Source organism: Larus michahellis, chromosome 14 (genome assembly GCF_964199755.1).
Source record: "Larus michahellis chromosome 14, bLarMic1.1, whole genome shotgun sequence".
NCBI lineage: Eukaryota > Metazoa > Chordata > Aves > Charadriiformes > Laridae > Larus > Larus michahellis.
In genome coordinates, this window is record NC_133909.1 from 6,507,685 (window position 1) to 6,523,473 (window position 15,789).

At 55.7% G+C, this 15,789-nt stretch overlaps 1 protein-coding gene across 3 annotated transcripts; it reads left to right on the forward strand.

Annotated features, from left to right (window-relative positions):
* The first annotated feature begins 169 nt into the window (after nucleotides 1-169).
* On the forward strand, nucleotides 170-9,465 carry FOXJ1 (forkhead box J1). Of its 3 annotated transcripts, XM_074607923.1 has the most exons (4): nucleotides 170-390; nucleotides 1,910-1,963; nucleotides 3,125-3,690; nucleotides 6,445-9,465. In XM_074607923.1, exons 1-4 carry the CDS (start codon nucleotides 363-365, stop codon nucleotides 7,243-7,245), a joined length of 1,449 nt encoding a protein of 482 aa, XP_074464024.1. In that variant the 5' UTR covers nucleotides 170-362; the 3' UTR covers nucleotides 7,246-9,465. The 3 variants fall into 3 exon arrangements, with proteins under 3 accessions (XP_074464024.1, XP_074464025.1, XP_074464023.1); XM_074607924.1 differs by lacking the exon at nucleotides 1,910-1,963; XM_074607922.1 differs by lacking the exons at nucleotides 170-390; nucleotides 1,910-1,963 and having other exon boundaries at nucleotides 2,578-3,690.
* The last annotated feature ends 6,324 nt before the right edge of the window (nucleotides 9,466-15,789 follow it).

Below are 15,789 nucleotides of genomic sequence, written 5' to 3' on the forward strand. Positions count from 1 at the left end.
AGAAACCCTTTTTGGCTGGGAGTGTCCCCCCACCCATCACCCAGGCACCTCCCCAAAACCAGCTCAGCTGCTTCAGATTTTCTAAACGCTTCCCAAGGTCCTTCTAACCCGCCTGACCCAGCCATCCTAAATCCTGCCTCCTCTGAGCCCTGCTGGGATGGAGAAGGTGCAAATGCAGGAAAAACCTGGGCTGGGGTAGTGGCATCTCCCCAGCATGGCCAGGCAGATGGCACAAGCTCAGCGGCCCCCGACACTGCTGGGATGGATGAGGACACCCAGAGGGGACCTTTTCTGGAGGAGAAGAGGGAGAGGAGGAGCGCTGAGGAGTTGGGTGCTCTCATGCAGGAGAAATCCCTTCTGAGATGGAGGACTCGTGCTGGGGCCTTGAAGGTGAGGAGGGCTGTAAGGGCGGGTTGTAATTTGGTTTTAATGGAGGAGGCTGATGCACTGTGAGGGGCAGCGCCTTGAAGCCATGGATGGAGGGAGGGCTTGCGGATGGTCAGATCCTGCAAAGGAGGAGGATGGAAGAATTGAGGCCTGAAGTGCTTTGCCCCAGGCTGTTCAGGAAAGCCCAGGGCTGCGCTGGAGATCAGCCCTGGAGCACTCGCTGCCTTTGGGTGTGTTTTTGCAGGGGCGGGTCCTGCTCCAGAGGGAGCTGAGCTGTTAGCAAGGGCAGAAAACTGAGGTTTGGGGTTGTTTTCTGGGTATAGGTCCGCTGAAAAGCAAAATATAAATTTCCGCTCCCCTGGGAGCTGCCTCCTCCACACCCAGTCCCAGCATCTGTCACCTCACAGCCTGCGGCCACTGGGGACGGACACGAGCAAAGGGGTACCTGCCTGTGTCCTGGGGAGAGGGTTTGACCCCCCCCCAACTTGCCTCACCAAATCCTGGCAGGATCCTGGCTGGAAAATCCTTCACTGTACCCACCACTTCAGGCAGCAGCGACCCTTGAGATCGGGTCTGGCCTCTCACCTGCCCCTTTCTCTCAAATGTCCTTCCCCCGTGGGGCAGGCACAGGAGGAGTGCTCGGTGTTTAAACCTCCCCGAGGCACCCCAAAGCCCCCCCTCTGCGCTGTGGGGTGAAAGCAAACAGGCTTCCCTTGGGTTTCACAGCTGCTCTCAGCCCCCTTGGTCAGGGAGTGTGAGGGGGTCCCTCACTGCTCTCTGTTAAATCCCTTGGGCTGGCAGTGGGGGGGTGTCAGGGATTTCTTACAGGGGCACAGGGCTCTAATGCTTTTAATTACATAAAGGCAGACCCCACTCTTTGATTTGGGGGTCTACCAGCCCCTCCTGCCTCCTCGTGCTTTGCCCTAATTGCTGTGGGCTCCTCAAGGGTCCAAAGTGGAGTGCGGGGGGCACAGGTAGGAGGAAAGGGCTGGGGTTGCCCCTGTGCGAGCCCGGGGTGGGGAGCAGGACACAGGTTTTGGGGTTTGCTGGGGCTGGGTTTGTCCCCGGGCGCGGGGTACGGCGGGGTCCACCCGGGTACCACAACCCTGCCCGTCCAACACCTTCAGCCGCCCCCATCCCCACGCCGGGGGGTCCGTCCCCAAATGGCCATGTCTCAGCCCAAACTGGCAGGTACCCGCCCATTCCCCATGGCAACGGGAGGACCAATGGCAGGCCCGGAAGCTGTTTACGGGGCGGAGCGTTGCCGTGGCAACGCGTGAAGCCTCTCGGAGCAGCTACTTAATAGCGGCCCCCGGGCGGCCGGCAAATCACGGCGGCTCGGCGGGCAGGGCCTGGCACCGGGGCCATCCCTCGCCCGGAGGGGGGAGAGCACCAATCCCCCCCAGCCCCGCTATCTCCAGTGCCAGGCCTTTTCGGCTTTTTTTTTTTTTTCCTTTTTTTTTTTTTATTCCCTTTTTTTTTTTTTCCTTGCCCCGCGCCCCCCCCCCCCGTTTTTTTCCAGAAGCTTCTTGCTCTCTCGTGAACTTTGGGAGTTTGGGGACGTCGCCGGGACGGGGTAAGGGACGGCGGCGGTGGCGGAAAGCAGCGGGGAGCGGGGGGGGTCGCCGGTGGGGGGGCGACTGGACAGGACCGCGGGACGCAGAACCGCCGGGAGCTCGGCTTGCTTGGGCTGTCAGGGGCGGCAGGTTTGCACGGGGGTGGCGTTTATTGTTATTTTTATTGTTATTTTTACTCTTTTTATTCCCCCTGCCCCCCCGCCCCCACCCCAGCTTCCCGAGCGTTTCTGGGACGTCCCTCGCTGCGGCCACGGGCGCTGGGTGGTGACACCGGGGACCAGGCATCTGAACGAGCTGTCGCTACCCCTGTGCCTTATTTTTTTGGGGGGGGAAAAGCTTGTTTTGTGGGAGCGGGGCAGGTGGATCAGCCCCGCTCCCCCCCCCCCCCCCCCCCCCCCCCCCGCGACTGTTGAGCCCCGGCGTCTTTCAAACGGTGGAACCCCCGGTGCAGCCGCCGCCGCGCAGCCCGTGCGGGGCTTGGGGCACTCGGCGCAGGGCTCCTCGGACTCTGGGGGGGATTGGAGGGGGGCCTATCTCTTCGCCCCCCAAAAAAAAACTACGGGATATAGGGTTTACAGCCCCAGCAGCAAAGCCAAGAAGCCGCATCCCCAGCCCCGGGAATAACCGAAGGCTGAATTCACCGTCACGGAGTGAGGGTGGGTGGGGGGTGGGTCTGTGCCCCCCCCAACTCCGGGTTGTTTTAGGGGTGCTGGGTGAAGGGAGGAGCAGAAAGAGCATGAAACCCAGAGAAGCTGGTAGTGCGGGGGGGAACTTTAACATATTTTGTCGAGGTGGTGTTGGATTCTGAGATTTTTGTCCAACTAGCAGTGGGTGGGAGAAACATCCTCACTTTGTGGGATGAATTTTGGGTTTTTGAGAGTTTTTTTTATTGTATTTTTTTAATTCTTCCTTCAGCTGAAGGCTTGCTGGGCAACACTGGTCCTGCAGGGTTTGGGTGACACTGGGGTGTAGGGGTTTGAGGGAATTTCCCTGAGATTCAGGGCTGCTAAAGCACCCCGGGGGTGGCACTCGGGCTCTGATGTGCGGCACCCCAGGGATGGGTCACCCAGAGGCACTGGGAGCACCCAGGCCCAGCCCTGCTCGGGTGCTGGAGATCGGCTGTGTCTCAGGAAGGCTCAACCATCTCCCTGTTGTTGCAGGATCTGCCCCGTCCCCCTCCTTCCCCTTGACGTGTACCCCGCAAGAGCTGCTGCTGCTCCAAGGCATGGCTGAGGGGTGGCCGAGCTGCCTGCAGGCAGCGAAGGACAGAAGGCAGACAGGCAGCATGAGATACTCGGAACTGGACGACAGCCTGACCAGCCTCATGTGGCTGCAGGACTTCTCAATCATCAACGCCAGCATGGGCAAGTCCTCCTACTGCCCCAGCGGCCCGGACCCTCACGACTGTCACAGGATCCCCAGCTTTGCCGCCCCGTGCTCGCCCCTGGCCGCCGACCCGGCGTGCATGGGCATGCCCCACACTCCCTGCAAGCCCATCTCCTCTTCCACCTCGAGGACGGCACACCACTCCGTGGCCATGCACCCTCAGCTCACTGAGGACATCGACTACAAGACCAACCCGCACATCAAGCCGCCTTATTCCTACGCCACCCTCATCTGCATGGCGATGGAAGCCAGCAAGAAGCCCAAAATCACCCTCGCCGCCATCTACAAGTGGATTACCGACAACTTCTGCTACTTCCGACATGCTGATCCCACCTGGCAGGTAGGAGATTTGGACACCTCTTGCCTTGTCCCCTCTCCCCACAGGGCTGGGGAGGGCTTTCCACAGCCTCCACCTTGCAAGGCAAGGTCCCACAGGGATGCTGGATCCCACTGGGAGGAAAGTGGCACCGTCACTGGTGGGGAAGGGCTGTAACAGGAAAGAGCTGGGGTGTGCAGAAATGCCACAGCCTCGAGGGTGGCAGAGGGAAGAAGCCATTATGGGGGAGACCCCAGGGCCATTTTGGGAGCAGGGAGTTACCTGTTGGTCTGATGGTTTCTGCGGCTCTTCTTGGTTCTGGGGAGAAGGTGTCTTTATCCCTGGCTTCACCTTTCTGGAGCTCTTGTGGAGTCCTGCATCCCTCAGGGCTGAGCACACATGAAATGGCCAGGTCGAGTATCTCTACTGATCTCTACGGTATCTCTACTGGTGCTGAGGACCAGGCATAGGAGATGGATGGAGAGGACCGCCAGGGAGATGCCACTTGTTGGACAAATCCCTCGTTGGGGAGGTGCAGAGCAGAAATGCTGCTGCTTTCCAAGCAGGGCAGAGGGCAGGTCTCCCGTCCCCTTGGACAAGCGAAGGAGGCTCCATCGCTGTGATGAGCTGGTGAGGCCTTAGAGGGAAGCCCAAGAGAGGTCAATTAGGGCTGCTGTCCCCAGCTAGCACGAGCGTGTCCCTGGGGGGTAGGGGACAGCCCTCAGGCTCACCAGCTGTGAGGACAGCCCGAAGCACAGGGGCTTTTCCCAGCCACGTTGGCTCACTGCCCTCCTCCATCAAGCAAGGGGACCTCCGGTATGTGAGGCTTTCTAGGATGTAGCAGGGCAGGAGGTTATTGGGTGACTCGGGTTATTCCCAGCCCAAATCCGCAGTGTGCCAGCGATCCCGACGGCAGTGTCCACCCAGGCAGGGCTGGGCAACCCCCTGCCCAGGCATTGCCCACCTTCTCCCTGGGCAGGTGGGTCTCCAGCAGCTCTTGAAGTCCATCACAGGGAAGGGAACCCCCTCATCCCCCTCCAGGGCAACCTGGGTCCCCCAGCCTCCCCTGTGCTGGGGGGGACCCACAGGAGCGATTCAGGAGGAGGAGCTGTGTGCCAGCGTGTTGACTTTCTCCTGCGAACTCACAGCTGGATAATCACCACGTTTTTAATTAAATGTGTTTATTAAAAAAAGAAAGAAGGTTTTCAATCCCTCTCTGCAGAGATGCAGGGGGTTCACGGGATTGTTGCAGACAGGAATGATAAATATGTTAACCGGCCGGGTAATAATGGAGGGCAGCCCGTGCTGAATGAAGTTTGGGATGGGGAGGGGAGACGGGGAGCAGAGAATTCAACTTGCAAGTCTCTGACCCTTGTAAAACTTTGTTAAACTGTAAATTTGGAGTTACCACAGCCTGGATTGTTTGCAGAGATATCTGTGTTCCTGCTGCTTCTTTCTTCTTCTTTTTCTTTTTTTCCTTTCTTTTTTTCCTTTTTCTGTTTCTTTTTTCTTTTCTTTTTTCCTTTCTTTTTTTTTTCTTTCTTTCTTTTCGAGGTTGTGTTCTCATCCCCTATCCCGATTCCCGTACGTGAAGACAGCCTGGAAAGGTCATGCCACCCATACTCCGGGGGGAGATGGATATATTCCTGTGGGAGCTGAGTGCTTTGGAGAGGAGCCAACACACCCAAGGAGCTTCAGCCCAGAGGAGGGTTTTGTTGTGTGTGTGTGTGTGCGCGTGTTTTTCAACAGCTCTAAGCATTCAAGCCTTGTTTTTCCTATTCGGCACTACGGATTATGGATGAATAAGCATAAAGATATCCAGGCAACATTAAAAAAAAAAAAACCCTCTACCATATCCAATCTCTTAATACAGTCTTGGCTTTGTGGAGTCCAACGCCGGGTTATTTACCCAATAACTGAGTTTCCTTTCTGATTATTCACATCACTCCAGGCACATTCAGGGTTTCAGAACAGCTCGACGGGAGCAGAAACTCCTCTTTTTCTTTTTTTTCCCCTTCCCCCCCCAGCTCATTTGAGTGGTGGTTGATGAAGATGCAGTGATTTCACCCCAAGTTTCCCCAGGCCAGGAGGCACCTCTGAGGACACACAGGGCTGCGGTGGGGCAGCCCACGTGTCTCTTGGGTTTTGCCCGCCTGGTTTGTGTCAGCCTGGCCGCAGGGAGGCACGGTGCCTATTTTTTGGCCAAATATTTTCCCCTCACCCCTAGCAATAGGCACAGATGGACTGGGGGATGTGAGGAGGGTCCTGATGATGCTGTCCTCCACGGTGCTGCCGTGTGTTGCCACTTGTAACAGGGCCGTGGCACATTGGTGTAAAGACCCTCCTTGTCCTCCTTAGCCATGAAGGAGGGCCTGACTTCCTCCTTAGCTTCATGGCAAGGGCAAGTCTGGCAGTTTCTCCCAGTGCTTCGTATGATCCAAGGCCCCATGGCCCCAATTTACAGCCAAGGAGAGTTGCCCCAAAGATTCCCGTTGGTTGGCAAGTCCTAGCTTGAACCCCTTGGCTCCTGCCACCTCTGGCTGGATTAGACAGGAGGCAAGAGAACTCTGCTGGTGACTTGGGGTGGGGGAGTTTCTGCTGGGCACGTAGCCCGGGATGTCTTCATGTTGCTGTTTCTGCTTTCTTTTTCACAAAGATCCTTGCTGAAAACGTGGTTTCCACCAGCCTCCCCACGCAGGTAGGTGCTGTGGCAGCAGACAAACATTCAGCCTTGTTTTTCTTTTCTTTTTTTTTTTTTTTTTTCTCTTTTGGGTCTAGAACTCTATCCGGCACAACCTCTCCTTGAACAAGTGCTTCATCAAGGTGCCCCGGGAGAAGGGTGAGCCAGGGAAAGGTGGGTTTTGGAAGCTTGACCCCCAATACGCCGACCGTCTCAAGAATGGTGCCTTCAAAAAGCGGAAGATGCCCCCAGTGCAGATCCACCCGGCCTTCACCAAAACAGCCCAGCAAGAAGCACGGTGTGTCACCAGCCCGTCCTCTTTGGCTTGTACCTCCAATAACATCCTCAACGTCAACACAGAGTCGCAGCAGCTGCTGAAAGAGTTTGAAGAAGTCACCAGTGACCAGAACTGGAATCCAGTGGATGGCAAAGCAGGGCAGAAGCGCAAGCAGCCCTCGCCCAACCGAACAGCCAAGGTGTCTCGGCTTTCCAACTCTGCCTTGCTGACCCAGGAAGAGCAGACCGAGCTGGGATCGCTGAAAGGTGACTTTGACTGGGAAGCCATCTTCAACACCAACCTGAACGGAGACTTCTCCACTTTTGAGGATCTGGAGCTCACACCTCCCATCAGCCCCGTGACACGTGACCTGGACTTGACAGTACACGGGCACCACATCGACTGTCCCCAGGAGCAGGAGCAGGTCCTCTCTGAATCCAACCAGAACAACCTGGACTTTGACGAAACCCTCGTGGCCACTTCTTTCCTGCAGCATGCCTGGGACGAAGGCACAAACGATTACCTCTCCAACTCCGTCAACGTGGAGCAGTTGTTTGAACTCAATGACGCCTCTTTGCCAGCAGACATGAGCGACTGGGGCAGTTTGGCGTCACTCTTATAAGATGCCAGTCACCATTCAAAGGCCACACAGACTTTAGTAGGATGCTCCCCCCCATGCTGCTTGGACTTACAAGGGACTTACAAGATTTTCTAGAGACATCCACAGCGACTTTTGCCGGCTTCATCGTAAGATTATTCACAGAAACACTGGGGGGAGAAAAAAACACCACCACAGGCACTGCTTGATATATCATTAGAGGATACATCAGAATTCCATGAGTTTCCTTATGAGAAGAAATATAACACTACTTATTTTTTTACTTTTAAAGGAAGAAATGTGAACTATCATAATTTTTTTTTTCCATGGAAATGGACATGGCATATGTTCTTTCAGGGCTAAAGGAGAGCACCTGCTAAATCCCATCCAAGACATCAGATTCCTGGTGGCTTAGGACTCGATAGACTAAGTGCAATTTCCTCACCCCTTCGTCTCTCCATTTCTCTCTCTCTCTTTCCTTGTTCTGTCTAGGTTAGTTGGTAGGCATAGTGTGATAATTAGCTAGCAAGCAAATAGAGGTCCCTTCTGGATTCTCTGAGTTCAACCTCCCTCCTGACTTGTGCCTAGGGATGAAGAAAAGGTTTATAAATTCAGCATCTGCCTCTTTAGATGTTTTTATATAATCTATTATATATGATATATTCAAAGAAACCTATATTTTTAGCACTAGAATTTCTTAATAGTGGGGGGATAGGGGAAATGCAGTTTGGGAGTTGTTTTATATTTTCACTGTTTAAAGGCTTGTGTTCATTGTTCTGTAAACCAAGACCACGCGAGGGAGTATTCCTGCAGCAGCAGCAACAGGTTTCGTTAAGGATCCAGGAACTGGCCCTGGCAGAAGAGGAGCAGCAGGGACCAGGGCACTCTCAGAACTGGCTTTTGTATTTTTTTGTACTCAAAATCCTCACTGCAGTTGCCGAAGGGTCTAGACCACCATAAACCCTCTCTGTCTTTCACCAGCTGACATAGTCCCTCTCTGTTTTGTTTTGTTTTGTTTTCTTTTGGTCTGAGGCTGTTGCTCTCTACTTCTTTTGCTCATCCATCAGGCTCCAAGCGGCTGCCAGGGCAACCCTGATTAAAGATGTGATTTTGGAGAGGAAAACACTGTGGCATGGCCATGAGCTGGTGGCGATCAGGTCACTCCACGTCGAATGCTCCCAGGTGGGACTGAGGAAGAAAGAAATCCACATTCAGGCTCCATCCAGGAGCTCAAGCCAAAGACTATACACGCAACAGGCTCGGGGGACGGCAGCGGAGACGGAGTCCCATCCAGCCAGGAGCAGCTCGTTAGCCAGGAGAGCCGCCAGCACTGACAGAAACTGAAGCTTTGGCTCAGTACGTAGTGAGAGCGTGGCAGGATCTCTGCAAAGTAGCCCAGAAACGTTTCAGGAGCGGGGCCAAACTCTGCCGAAACTTGACTTGAAGCTCTCAAGATCTGGATTCTTCACCTCTCCTTCGCTGTAGGTTATTAGAGATAGAGTAGCCATTAGGTAGGAGTAAGTAGAAGCTGTAACTTTAGTGGTGTGTCTTAGACTTGCCGAAAAATGGAAGATTGTAAAGAGTTTCTTTTTTGGTTACAAAAGCACTTAGGACTTTTAATGTGAGCAATATAATTTAGCGAGAGTATAGTTGTAGTGTAAGAATCAATAAACAAGCCTTTAAAAAGAATAATATCAATTACCCATGGAGTAATTTGCACCCAAATTTGGTGAGAGGGTTGGAGCTGTGGAGGTCGGAGCACAAGTCCCGCATTTCCCCAGTAAAGCATGGGGCAGGCTGAGAACCAACATCTTCAGCTCATGCAAGCAGCAGAGCTGGGGCCACTGCTTTGCCCAGGTGCCAGCGTCTGAAGTCCCCTGGGCTGTCACCGCACGGCTGGGGCTGGTGTCCCAGGGCCAGGGAGCGAGGGCCATGTCTCTGGGGAGCTTTGGGGATCGATCTAGATGTTTATAACTGTATTGCTGATGCCTCTTTTTATTTGTTGATTTTGTTATATTTTCCTGTTTGGGGGCCTCTACACTGATGCTGAAGAACTGCAGAGATATGTGTGCAATTTAACCTTTTTCATGGAAAGTTATTTACAAATTAAAAAAAAAAAAAGAAAAAAAAATGGAGAAGAAAAAAACCCCTTTTGCCTCCTTGTTTGCCTCCAGCACCGCCTGGCTCTGTCTGCCCCTCTCGCCTGGAGGGAGGGGACACCTCACCAGCCCAGCCCTGGGTGTACACCCAGCCCTGGTACATGGGTGCTACCATTCCTCTCTGCCATGGCAGAGCAGTTCCCGTGGGGAAACTGAGGCACGAACCACCACCTGTGTAGCAGTGGTTACAAATCACCTCTGCGGCTCAAAGGTGACTGCGCCTGGTATCCTAAGTCCTGGAAGCTGGTCTCAACCCCTGGAGCATCCTTCCCTGCCCCAGCAGGGAGCCCCTGGGGGTGACAAGTGTTCAAGGCCAGGCTGGACGGGGCTTTGAGCAACCTGTTCTAATGGGAGGTGTCCCTGCCCAGGGCAGGGGGTTGGGACTAGTTGATCTTTAAGGTCCCTTCCAACTCTAATCATTCTATGACATGGTGTGAGTGCCTGGGACTATCCCTCTGCTTATGCCATGTCCCCACCTGTCCCTGTAAGAAACACAAGTGGCTTTGGAGCCCTCCTGGGTGCAGGGCGGTGAGAGGAGCTGCACAGAAGCCGCAGAAACAGCCGAGCCCTCGCGAGGCCAATTACGCCGAGGAGCAGTTGGGCTCTGCCAAGGCAGGGAGGAAAAGCGGCGTAGGCTCAGCTGCTGGCGCAGGCAGGGTGGGGGGGCAGCGGGTCTGGGGACAGCGGGTTTGGGGAACCCTATGGGGAGGACAGGTTGGCTCGGGGATGTGAGGGGCTGGGGCCAGGCTGTGGGGCAATGATGCCACTTGGTATGGTGGGAGAAGCGGGCTGGAAGGGGACGCTGAAAAATGGTGGTTTGACCCCTGTTTTGTGGCTGCCCAGCCCCCCCGTCACATCTGAGCATCTCCAGGGATAGCGATCCCCCTCCAGACCCTGCCTGGGACTTGTCCAGCTCGATGCTTCAGATGGACCCACTCCAGGATGTCCCACCCCTCTTGCACTGGGGACCTAGCCCTTCTCATCTCCATAGCACATGAGGACTACTCTGTCACCTTTCTGGTGATCTACTGGATCCCATTATCAGCAGACACCGCAGCAGTCAGCCCCAGAGCTGCCCCTTTGCTTTGCAGTGGTCACAGCTGCTCCCAATCCGGCCAATCTCAGTCCAAAATAAAGGCTGGGCTCCCTGCAGGGGCTGGCCTTGGCTTGTGAGTGCCTTGTGCTGGGAGGGCAGGATGCAGCCCTTGGATGAGGTAGGGTTATCCCTGTGGGGGACAGCTTTGGTGTGTCTAGGGGGGCTTTTGGAGGCAGATCTGGGCTCTCCTCTGACCTCGAGGATCATGAACTCCCAAAAGAAAAGGGGAGCCCCTGTCCTGGCTTCTCTCCGCTTCCCCCCAGTAGCGGTGACGCTGGCAGGGCTGCAAAAAGCTGGCAACCCCTTCTGTTCGCCGCTTTATTTTGTTTTGCCAGGCACCACTGCATAGTTTCTGTTTTTAAACCCCCTGGAAAGAGAGGAGCCCCCAGCACCCCGACCCTGCCAGGGGACTGAAAAAAAACTACCTTGCCAGGAAAAAATATTCCAGCCCGCCGGAGCCAGTCGAGGGTTTTAAAGTGAGAAAGGATGAATATAAAGGAGGCACCAGGCAAGGCCTGAAACAACCTCGTTTTGTTCAGCTTCTGAAAGCAACAAAACCAACTTGGACGTGATTTTTTTTTTTTCCCTCCTTTCAATGAGATGGTTTGGTGGTGGTGGGTTATTTTTTTTAAGCAGCAGCCAGGAGGAGGTGTGCAAATGGGGGTGTTCTGGGGTGGGAGCATCATGGAGAGGGAGGACACCATGCCGCTGCCCGCACAAAGCCCGGGTGTGCTTGGGGCGAAGCCTAGTGCCAGGAGGAAGGTCGGGACCTGGCAGCACCGGGCCTGCCCGGGCTTGCCAATGGCAGCAGGGTGGCTTACAACCCGTGGCTGGGGCTAGTCCAGCCCTGCGAGCTGCTCCAGCTCACCCAGTACAGGGGTGGCGATGGGTTGGGGACCCTTGAGCTGGTGGCACTGCCCTTGTTCTACGCGTGGGCAAAGCATCGTGCACTGAAAACCCAAATCACTGCAGCCCTGATCTGGCTGTGGTTTTTGGGGCATCCCACCACTGGCACCCACCAAAGCGGGCCGGGGAAGCACCCAACTCTAAAAACTCCCTGCAAACTCAGCCATCGCAGCCCCAGCCGGGTCCTTCCCCTGCCAGTTATTAAGCACATGGCAATTATTCCTTTATTATTTATTTCTGCTATTCCTCCAGCCGTCCCCTCATCCATCATGTCTCCCTGATGGGCAAACATTGACACCTCAAACCAATCTCCCGTTCGCAGAGGGGGGAAAAAATATACACATAAGCCCTTCTTTTCTCTCCTTTTCTTGCCGTGTCTTTCTTTCCCCTCCATTGAGTGTGGGGCTGGCACGGAGCCATTCTGGCAACAGCCGGCTTTCACTTGCTAATCATCCTAAATATTGAAAATCAACGCCTAGAATAAACAGCTCAAAGATTGGGGCCATCTCTGCTCTGTTTGGAAATGCTAATCTCGCTGCCTTTTGTTTTCCTTGTGTGGATTTGGTGCTGTGCGTTTTGGAGGAGGTCACAGCTCACGGGTTCTCCCTCCACCCCCAGATTTCCTTTTTTTTTTTTTTTTAATTTCCCCCCCCCCCCCCCATCGTGAAAAATTCAGCCCATTTTAACATCCCAGACTAGGACAGTGGTGGGGGGGAGAAGGGGGAGACAGGATGGAGGAGGGTAGGGAATGGACTTGCCTTGCATAGCAATGAATGAACCTCCAAAGTTTGGGAAAAAACAGGTTTCCAAACGTGCATCCAGGAGTTCACATGGACGAGAAATCCCATGGGAACTGCACTTGGGCAGGGAGCTCCATCCCAGGTACAGCAGATCTCTGTGGGGGACAGGAATGGCATCTGGGCAGCCTGGCCCCCAGGCCTGCGATGAGGGGTAGAGCTTGGGGATGGCTCAGGGACTCTCTGCCCCTGCGACACTGATTTTTAGATGGAATAAAGCTGCCATAGCAAACCCCAGACAGCCTGTGACAGACCCTGGGGCTGGACTCCAATATCTTTGCCTGAAGAGATCAGGCTGGATGCAAACACCTTTCTGCAGGGTTGCGGGGGCTCTGGGAAAGGTGGCTCTGAAAACAGAGAGGGGACAAAGACCCTTTTCTGCTTTTCCAGCTCCAACCTTGCACTTCCTAGCAGAGCCCAGTGAGACCTGTGGCATTCACACAGCTTGGATGGCTTACAGCATCCAAGGTACCCAAGGGCCTACAGGAAAGCTGGGGAGGGACGCTGGATCAGGGAGTGCAGCAATAGGGTAAGAGGTAATGGTTTTAAACTGAAGGAGGGGAGATTTAGATTAGATATTAGGAAGAAATTCTTTACTCTGAGGGTGGTGAGCCCCTGGCCCAGGTTGCCCAGAGAAGCTGTGGCTGCCCCATCCCTGGAGGGGTTCAAGGCCAGGCTGGATGGGGCTTGGAGCAACCTGGTCTGGTGGGAGGTGTCCCTGCCCAGGGCAGGGGGTGGCACTGGGTGACGTTTGAGGTCCCTTCCAACCCAAACCATTCTGTAATTTTATCTGATGGGGAAGCTGAGGCAGGACAAGGCAGTGCTCTGATGTGGACCAGAACCTGATTATCTAAGCAGCACTTCTATGATTCTACACCTGCACCCTCGTGTTTTTGGCTGTGTTTTTTGTCTGTGCACAGGGGGTGCACCCTCTGGCACTGGGGAGCCCATCCGGCAAAACTCCCTGCCTGCCTCCGCGCCCCAGGGAGCCCCGGGACGGGTCAGTGGGCCATTGCCAACGGCCGTTCCCGGTGGCGCAGCCGGCACAATGCACTGGCAGGTCAGGGCTTGCCCTGCTGCAGGGGAGCGCTGGTGGCCGCTTGCCCGAGCTACAATGCAATGGCCCCTGCATAAATGCCATCACGAGGAGATGCTCAGCATATTGCCCCTTCTCCTCCTCCTCCTCCTCCTTGCCATCTCCCGAGTGCATGCCTGGGTCAGGGGCTGCAGCCCCTGCAGGGCTCCTGCTCCTCCAGCCCAGCCCATGCCGTGGAAAGTGGCCTCCATGGGCAGGGGGGGACACATCCAGCTCCTGCCGTGGAGGGGCTGAGCTGTCGGAGCAGCGCCAGCACCGCCTCCTTCTTTGGGAAACCGCGTCATGCCGAGGTCGAAACTTGGCTGGTCTGCAAACAAGCACCGGGGCCACGGGGATTTCTTTACAAAGGCTGGGTTTTTTGAGGTGATTTATTTCCAGGTTTGGAGCGTTAGGGCCATCCCACCTCCTGAGGTTTGTTTTTTTTTTTTTCCACTGCCATCAGGACAGTGAGAAACTCACTTTAGAAACCCAAAGCAAACACCCTCTTTGGGTGTTTGACTCCAGGGGATGGGTCTTAAACCCCCAAAAAAAGGTACAAGCAGGGGCAGGGTGTGGGCTCTGCACCCTGCGGACACAACCCACCCATGGGTGCTGGTGCGGGCAGAGCCGGGAATTAATGGCAGCGCGAGGGCCAGCAGGTGTATTTGGAGAATGGCCCAAGTCGGGGCAACGTGGGCATAAGCCCCAAATAGCTGGGAGTTATGGATGGTGCTGGCCAGGCTGGGTGGCATGGGGACATTGGATGCGGAGCCCCCGGGATGCTCCCATCCTGCGTGTGGGGCTGTGGGGCTGGAGGCCAGCGCGGGCGGCAGGAGGGATCGGGGGCATTACGAGCGGCGGGTGTTGACCTAGAAATCGCAAAGAATTTGGCCTGGCGTCACGCTGGCGGGCAGCATGCCAGCCTGGCAGCCGAGGGAAGTGTGTCTACGCTCTGAAACGGCGCCCCTTTTCCCTGTGCCCAGCTGGGAGAGGCGATTGCCATTTGTTCTGGGGGTTCCAAGCATTTTGGGCTCACTCGTGTCGAGGGGTGGGATGCCCATCGCACCCAGCAGAGGCATCGCTGTCTGAGTGTGAGCCGGGGTTTTGGGTTTGCTCCTTTGGGGAGTGAGTGCTCCCACCCGGCATGGGGTCGGTGACAACTCCCATTCAGGGAATGGGGAGAGCAGAATTGCAGGTGCTGGGGGAGTAACGCTCCATCCCAGTGGTTTTTCCTTACGAGACACATTAACAGGCAGGAATGTGCAAACATCCAAAGGTCGGAGCTGTGCAGTGGCAAGGCGGCTGCGGCGGCTCCAGCCCCCGGGAGTGCAGCAGGCGAAGGCAGGACCCCTGTGCCCCACTGCAGGCAGAGAGAGATGGCAGAGGAGGGTCTCTTCTGCATTGGGCTCGTTGGACCTGCACCCCTCGGTGGGCTCTGTGGCCTTGCCAAGCAGCTCCTCGCCCACCCTGGGGTCACCAAGCACATTCCTGCCGGGGGGACGGGCCAGCTGCAGCCCTGCACGGCCTCCCCGTCCCTGTCACGTGGGGGGATGCGTGCCTGACACCGACCCTCATGGCAAACAACCCCCTTCCTTCCCCAGCAACGCAACGTAGAGAGAAAATTATCGTCCCCAGCCCAGCCCCAGCTCACGAAATACAGTGCCCTGTAGTTCCTGTCCCCATGACTAACGCTCCGGGTGCAGGCACACACATCCCACCCATCCCAAACCCAGCTGGGAATTTCAGCTCCTGCTCCCGGGAGGAGAGGAAGGGTTCGGCCATGCGTTGGGTTGGTCCCCAGTATGTGCCAGCTCCTCGGTGTCCCAAGGGGCTTGGCTGGAGGAGGGGGTCTCTGCCCTGTTCCCCCCACTCCGGCGGAGTGCTAAGTAAACAGTGACGAGGGGAACCTCGTTAATCCTGGTCATTCATTTACAAAAAGCCATTTAGAGCTGGCAATGCAGGCAGTTATCAGAGCACAGGGGAGGTTTTCCCAGCAGGACCTTAATTCCCTCTGCAAATAAAGCCGGAGGGAGGGAGAGCACAGCTTGTGTCTGCGATGGATGAGGGCTTGGGGGGACTTTTGGGGCCAGCCTTTGTGGGCTGATCCCCATGAACCCCCTTCCTGCAAGGAGCAGAGGGTCGTTGAGGGATTCCTTGCTAGGCGATTGCTTGGGTGCTGTTTCAGTGCAATTGCTGCTGTGCCGCATCCTTTCCCTGGAGCAGCCAGGCTGGTGTGGTCCTTCCCAGTGCCGCACGGGAAGGACTGGGAAGCTGCAGAATCTCAAATGCCAACCCTTGTCCCACATGGACCCGTTTTTCTGGGAGCACTGCGCATCCCTATGGCACATTGTGATGCTCTGGACGCAGGTCAGGATCAAAGCAAAGCCAGTGGGGCTTGGGGACATTACCAGGGAGGCAAAGTCCGTTGGTGGATTTGGTTCCTGTCTCATCCCTTCAAGTTCATGGCCACAGTAACAGCCAGGGCACGTGCCCTGCTGCATCCTGTGCCCTGTCTGTGCATCCTGACTCCCTCTT